Source organism: Mus pahari, chromosome 2, assembly GCF_900095145.1.
Source record: "Mus pahari chromosome 2, PAHARI_EIJ_v1.1, whole genome shotgun sequence".
Classification (NCBI taxonomy): domain Eukaryota; kingdom Metazoa; phylum Chordata; class Mammalia; order Rodentia; family Muridae; genus Mus; species Mus pahari.
In genome coordinates this window covers 60996925-61004597 of record NC_034591.1, presented here as the reverse complement: position 1 = coordinate 61004597, position 7673 = coordinate 60996925, and the positions used below count along the sequence as shown (strand labels likewise).

Sequence of the window (7673 nt, the reverse complement as noted above, 5' to 3'; positions counted from 1 at the left end):
TCCTCCTCCTAATCCAACTTTCAGGATCCTGACATTTAGATGAAGTCCACCAGGCCGAAGGGTTTTTATTTTAATTTTTCATGAGAATACTCTAAAACCCACTGCAGGCCTTGGGCTCTCCTTCCTCTAGAACTATCCCTTCTGATTGGTTTGTTTAATTAATTAATTTTTAATTTTGTATGTTTTAATTAAAATATAATTACATTATCTTTTCTCTTTCCTTTCCTCCCTCCAGCCTGTCCCATGTTCCCCACGCCCCTCAAACTGATGGCCTCATTTTCTTTGATGGTTTTACATACACACAAGCACACACACACGTGTGTGCAAAAATATGAATACGACATGCTGAGTACACTTTCGTTGTTTGTGTGTAATAATTTCAGTGTGGGTCACTTTGTATTAGACAAACAGTTAAGGAGCTCACCTCTGGGAGAGGCTGGTCCTCCCTCTGGCGGCAGACACTAGTTGCCTGTGGTCCTTTGTTTAGGGATGAGACTGATATTTTCTCCACTCCAAGTCAGTATGTCTATTGACCCTGTTGCTGTTCAGGTCTTGTCTAGGCAGCCATTTCTAAAAGACACAGTCTAATAGCAGACTTTCTGGTCTGCAGGCTCTTACAATCTTTCCACCTTCTCTTCTGTGATGTCCCAGAGTAGGAGTGCTGAAGACGAATGCATTGGAGTTTATAACCCCATATTCCATTGATCTCTGCATGGTTTCCAGTTGTGGATTTCTGTAACAGTCTCCATTTGCTGTAAACAGAAGATTCTTTAATGATTGAGAGCTATACCTAACTGTAGGTATACGAACAAGTATTAGAATATTGTTAAGAATTATACTGGTCTAGGAAACTGGTGGTAATCAACCCTCTTCTAAGATTCATATCCTCACTAGCCCCATTTATTTGGTTATGTTTTGAGTACCAGGCATGAGTTCCATCCTGTATATTGGACCTTAAGTTCAGTTAGACCGCTGTTGGTTACTGCAGAGATAGGACTACAACTATTGCACCTTCAAAGATAACTTGCCACTGTGGTCAGCTTTGTGGTTCATGGATGTCAACAGCTGGATAGGACTATTGGTTGCTTTTGTCCATTGGCAGCTTGCATAATACTTTCTAGTACAATGGAAGATAGCCCACAGACAAGAGGCTTTCAGGTTAAATCCAGCTTGAATAATTTGAGATGTGTATAAGTTCAGCTTCTTCAGACATAATCAAGAGTTGTCCTATCTGTTGATCAACTCATATCTAAGACTCAGGCTACACACATCTTCATTTTATAGGGTCAGTTGACATGAGAGGGACAAGGGAAATCTGATGAGCCTTAAAATAAGCTCTTTCCCCAAAGTCTACTTATCCCTTGTATTCAACCAGTAACTCACGAGAGACAAAGCTGATGTGTTGCTTTGTACTGTGAATGTCATGACTATCACAGAGAATGCTTCTGCATTCTCTGACCATGGACCTGCCTCTGATGGTCACTAATGGGCTTCTTCTCATCTTCTTCCAGTATTTGGGAGTCTCCACTGCTTAGAGCAGCCAAGGAAAATGATACTTGCACACTTAAGAAACTTCAACATGATCAGAACTGTGACTTCCGACAAAGAGGTGAGATCAGAATTAGTAGAATAGAGTTGTATTTGGAAATGGCTGCTTGGAGAAACTGCTGAGGTACTTCTGGAGCTAGGACTCTCTGCAAGGAGAACTGCAAGTGTTTGGTATTCTTGGCTTACTCCATTCCAGGAGCTCTGGGAGAGACAGCACTGCATGTAGCCGCCCTCTATGACAACCTGGACGCTGCTATAATGCTGATGGAAGCTGCTCCATACTTGGTCACAGAGTCCACGCTGTGTGAGCCATTTGTAGGTGAGGAGGCTTCACAATAACTAAAAACTAAATAAATGTGGGTGGGTGATCTACCATTTCTAAAATATATCTGTATAGGGTAGGCTTATGAAGTGGTGGAGGGTCCTCATGAGTCAAGACAAATACGCGACCTTACAGCTTGGGTTTTAGCTCCCATGGCTGTCTTTTAGTATTTCCTATTTCTCTTTAGTCTCCTCAGAGTCCCTCAGACAATTTGTTTGATTGTTCTCTCTCTCTCTCTCTCTCTCTCTCTCTCTCTCTCTCTCTCTCTCTCTGTCTCCTGATTATATGTATAACAACCCCTAAATAAGGGAAGTAAAGTGGCATTGTTTCAGGAGTCTGAGGGATTAATTATCCTTAGTTCCTGACTATTCTCCAGTCTACAGTAGAAATGTGTCTGAAGAGTTGTCAGGAAGCTTCTGTAAAGACTGCTGGGGTGTTATCTTCCAGACAGAACTATTGTTCACAGTACTCTTTGGGCCAGGTCAGACTGCACTGCACATTGCAGTCATGAACCAGAATGTGAACCTGGTCCGTGCCCTGCTGGCCCGAGGGGCCAGTGCCTCCGCCAGAGCTACAGGCTCCGCCTTCCATCGAAGTTCGCAAAACCTCATCTACTATGGTAAGATCCAGGGGCAGGCCTAGAGAAAGGGGAGGTGAAAAAGTAGCCTTTTCTTGGTTTCATTTTTTGAGAAGTTGAGAGGGGTTAATCCTTCTAAGGCTTAGAACCAGAGGCCAATCCATCCACAACACTCCATCACAATTTTTTTTCCTTGGGTTGTGCTGGGCAGGTGATCCCAAACCCCTAGATGAGATGCAGGAGGTTTGGAGGACACAAGTTCCTCTCATCATCCGATCCTACTGTCTACTGCCATGGATTTCTTTGTGTCCACAGGAGAACACCCTTTGTCCTTTGCTGCCTGTGTGGGTAGTGAGGAGATTGTTAGGTTGCTCATTGAGCATGGAGCTGACATCCGGGCCCAGGACTCTCTGGGTAAGAGCTGGGATGAGGAGGGATTCCTGGATGCTGAGGGGAACATAGGGGGAGGGCGAGCACACATTCATGCAGGAGGGGAGAGAGAGAGAGAGAGAGAGAGAGAGAGAGAGAGAGAGAGAGAGAGAGAGAGAGAGAGAGACCTAGACCACCTTAGGATAGAGGAATAAATCTTCACCAACTCTTAATACTATGGTCACATGACAGTCTCTGTTCTCCCCAGGAAATACAGTACTACACATACTTGTCCTTCAGCCCAACAAAACCTTTGCCTGTCAGATGTACAACCTGCTACTCTCCTATGATGGGGGAGACCACCTGAAGTCCCTGGAACTTGTGCCCAACAACCAGGGACTCACCCCCTTCAAGTTGGCTGGGGTGGAAGGCAACACTGTGGTGAGAACCCCTCCTTAAGGTGTCTCCTTAGTGATCTGTCCCATCACTAACATGGGTAAATGACTTTGTCCATGGCTGTTCTCCAGATCATCTTCTAACACACTAACCATTCAAATCTTTTCTTGCTTCACCAGATGTTTCAACACCTAATGCAAAAACGGAAGCGCATCCAGTGGTCCTTTGGGCCCCTAACATCTTCCCTCTATGACCTCACAGAGATTGACTCCTGGGGTGAGGAGCTATCCTTTCTGGAGCTTGTGGTTTCCTCCAAGAAGAAAGAGGTATAGATGTCATAACAGGTCCAGAAACTTCATGTGAAGGAAGATGTGTTGAGATGCGGCTTTTCCAACTACTGAGACACTTTGATCCCAAGACACTTCAGAGCTTTACAATAGATAGAGAAAATATTTCCTGTAGTTGCAAATAACATCCAACATTTACGTTTTGAGACTACTTTCCTCCTGCTTGGCTCCAGTCTCTCTCTTTACATATCTCATTCTAATTTTTCAGATAAAGAACCTTCTAACTTGGGGTCACTTCCTTCCTATGTTCCTTCCTTCCTTCCTTCCTTTCTTTCTTTCTTTCTTTCTTTCTTTCTTTCTTTCTTTCTTTCTTTCTTTCTTTCTACATCTAAACCTTAGCGTTCATTTCTTTTTACCACTTAATTTATTTATTTATTCAGTTTACACACCAATTGCAGGCCCTCCTCTCCTCCCAGACCCACCCTCACCTCCCACTCCCCTTTTCTCTCTCCCCTTTTTCTGAGAAGGGAAGGCCCACTCCCATCCCCCATGGGTACCAACCTGCCCTGACACATCAAGGCACAGAAAAACTAGGCATCCCCACCACTGAGACCAGACAAAGCAGCACAGGCTAAGGGAGCAAGATCCAAAGGGAGCCAACAGTTTGAGTCAGGTCTCTCTCCATTTGGTAGGGGACCCACATGTAGACCATGCTGCCCATCTGCTATATACGTATAGGGGGCCTAGTTCTACCCAGGCATAATCTTTGGTTGGTGGTTCAGTCTCTATGAACCCCCATGGGTCAAGGTTAATTGACTCTGTAGATCTTTCTTATGGTCTCCTTGACACCTCTGGCTTACTCATTACTATTCCTCACACTTCCACAAGACTCCCCAAACTCCCTGCCATGTTTGTAGGTCTCTGCATCTGTTTCCATTAGCTACTGGATAAAGCCTTTCAGAGGAGAGTTATGTCAGGCTCCTGTCTGCAAACATAGCAAAGTCTGGGTTGGCTCTCTCCCATAGGATGGGTCTCAAGTTGAGCCAGTAATTGGTTGTCCATTTCTTCAATCTCTCCTTTGCTTTTTCATATCAGATATTAATTACTTGCATTCTCCTATGGGTTAAATACAACCTGTACCAAGTACTTTTCTTTAACACCACCTATCTTGCTTCTATTTATAGTTCTAGCAATTGATACTTTTAGTACCATCTTAAAAATAAAAATTTTCTATTTTATGGCAAAAATCGATTCTCTGGTTGATTCAACTTCCTGCCCTGGATTGTTGAACATATCTGGAAACTTTCTCCTCCCCTCCTCCCGCAAGGGAATTTTTTCCCTGCCTAATCCTGTCTGCTTCACTTTGAATTTGCCTCTTTTCAGAAGCTTTGTCTCATTCACTATCTTCTCTTCTTTGCATCTTGCTATTTAGTTCTCTTAGAGCACCATCCATTCTGCCATCTCCTATATTGCTTTTTACCAGTCTAACCATACTTCCAATGCAAATTGAACTATTTCTCGCTAGGAGTTCCCAATTGCTTTCTATTACATTCAGAAAAAGAAGTCAAACTTCTTACTGTAAAATTTATAGTGCATATGTACAGTTATCATTGTTATCATTTATTTTTCCCATGTAATTTCTGTCTACCAGTCTCAGCAGATTCTCCCATGGTCCCAGCAACATCTTATGTGCAAATGAGCAATGACTTCTCAAATCCTCCTACAGTAGTTCAGTCACCTAACTACTATTCATCTATTGTAGCCTCAGTGTTGTTGTATGTGCCATGACTACTTCTGTAATACATCTATAGCACTACTACAAAACCTACCATATAATATAAATGAATAATTTCCTATCAAAGAAATAAGGGTTTGGATGATGGTGATGATAGTTGCTGCCCTGTCACTTGGAATGCAGTTCAAACCTCAACATTGCTAATTGTGTTGTTGATTCTATGTTGCTCTTTCTTTCTGATAGGCTCGACAGATTCTAGAACAGACCCCAGTGAAGGAGCTGGTGAGCCTGAAATGGAAGAAATATGGGCAACCTTATTTCTGCCTCCTGGGTGCTCTGTACATCTTCTATATGGTCTGCTTCACCACATGCTGTGTTTACCGCCCCCTCAAGTTCCGTGATGCCAACCGTACACATGTTCGAGATAACACCATCATGGAACAGAAATCACTACAGGTAATTCTTCTTCAAAGGGATGAAAGGGAATGATGGCATGGGATGATCATGTTTTCTCTAGACCATATTGATGTCCTCCAGGAATGACACTGCTCATAGGCCTTAGAAGTCGCCAATACCTCATCAGTAACACAGGAATTAAACAGGAGATAGGGGGTCATAGATGGAACCCCATCAGTAAAAGTGTTTGTGTAGGAATCTACAGATTTTCTCACAAAAGCTTCATTAAATGTTTGGTATTACCAACCTTGTTCATTTGTGGAGATGAGTTCCTCTTTATAGTGGGTCATCTATGTCTTTTTTGGAGACGCTACAGAAATGTGCTCAAAAGGGACAGTAGTTGAGTATGAATCACCTCTGTAGGACCTGCCATTTTATAATGCTCTACAGAGGGGTGGGGTGGTAAAGATGGACAAGTAAAGGTGTGGAAAGATTAAAATTGATGTCAAAAAGAGTAAATGTCCATTTTGTTGTAAAAAAGAGAATAGATTCTGATGAGTAGCTTTAAACACATGTAGTCAACCAGTAGAACATTTGAGGGTTTTATTTGTGAATGAGGGGAGAGGGAGAGAGATTCTTTTATCACAAAGCACAACATAAAGGATGGCATTCACCAGCATGTCAGGAGTAGACACAGGTTCTTAAAGGAATTTTCTTTCTGTAGTTCCATCTGAGCATGAAAGTTCAGACTGAATATAGGCAATAAGAATAGCTAGAAAAGAAGAGTGACACTAATTGTAATTAGGAGGTTGAAGGAAATGACTAGAAATAGAGAAATAATATAACCATGAACCAGCTGAGAGTAGATAAGCTTTCCCATTATTTTTGCCTCTGAGTCCTCCCGCATGCTCTTTCCCAACTTTTGTATCACACTTACACCAAGATTACACATTGGCAATGCAGATGAGGTTCCACCCTAAATGCACTTTGATAATGATGAGCAAATAAATAAGACTAAGTCCCACATGTGTTTTTCTCACTGGGGAAAGATAATTCAAGAATTATGCATAAACATATTTCTTTGACCCAGATAGTCTAAATTATGTTTTAAAGATCCTTTTTTTTTTTTTTTTTTTTTTTTTGCCTCAAGACTTTATATAGCATAATGATAGCTAAATGTCCCAGTCATCCTTCTTTCTTTCTGGGAGCAAGATTATTTTCTCCTTAACATCTTTAGTCCTTTCATTTTTGCTTCAGTCAGTTATCCTGAACAAAGTAAAGGACTTTTATTAAATATTTTTTTCATTGGTAATCAGGCAAGGAGTAAGAAGGTCAAGGATACAGTAATAGGAGATTTAGATAACAAAGAACATCAATGAATGGTCCCTATGCTTGGTTAACCTTTAAGCATTAGCCCTGAGTTTCTAGAATATTCTGGTTCTAAGTCATTTTGGATAACATGAAGAGCTCCTGATCTTTTCAATATTATTTTGTTCTGCTGTTACATTATACCAAATTGCTTTAATAATAGAAATTTCTCTTTTTTCTACTTTTTTATTATTTGAAAGTCTCAGAAATTATTTGAAAGGTATAAAAATATGCTGTCTAGACTTGAATTCAATTGTTAACCAAGTAGTTACCCCAGGGAGCTTTGATTAAATAAATGAATTTAAATTTGCTTAAATAAATGACTTTAACAGTCAACAATACTAATACCACTGGTAACCCAGTGTTTTGGAGGCACTCTAGGACTGCTTTTATCCATCTTTTATGGTCTGTGGAATCCACTGGGCTCTAGGACCTTAAAGAAATATTCCAGCTTCACCTGTGGGATTTTATGATAACAATCCAGCAGCTCCATCCTGGAGATTTGGAAGGAACGGGGGAAAATCTTTATTATTATTATTATTATTATTATTATTATTATTATTATTATTATTATTATTATTATCTTTATTTACATTTCAAATGCTATCCCGAAAGTTCCCTATACCCAACCCCCCCCGCCCCTGCTCCCCTACCCACCCACTCCCACTACTTGGC

The 7673-nt window shown here is 41.3% G+C and overlaps 1 protein-coding gene across 1 annotated transcript in view; it reads left to right on the top strand.

The window, feature by feature from the left end:
* The window catches only part of LOC110316679 (transient receptor potential cation channel subfamily V member 5), a 27012-nt gene that overhangs the window by 2485 nt on the left and 16854 nt on the right, over window positions 1–7673 (top strand). The window contains exons 2-8 of the mRNA XM_021191111.2: window positions 1512–1609; window positions 1745–1867; window positions 2352–2489; window positions 2763–2861; window positions 3085–3257; window positions 3392–3538; window positions 5478–5690. Coding sequence (XP_021046770.1) covers window positions 1512–1609; window positions 1745–1867; window positions 2352–2489; window positions 2763–2861; window positions 3085–3257; window positions 3392–3538; window positions 5478–5690 — 991 coding nt within the window. The remainder of the gene's footprint in view (window positions 1–1511; window positions 1610–1744; window positions 1868–2351; window positions 2490–2762; window positions 2862–3084; window positions 3258–3391; window positions 3539–5477; window positions 5691–7673) is intronic.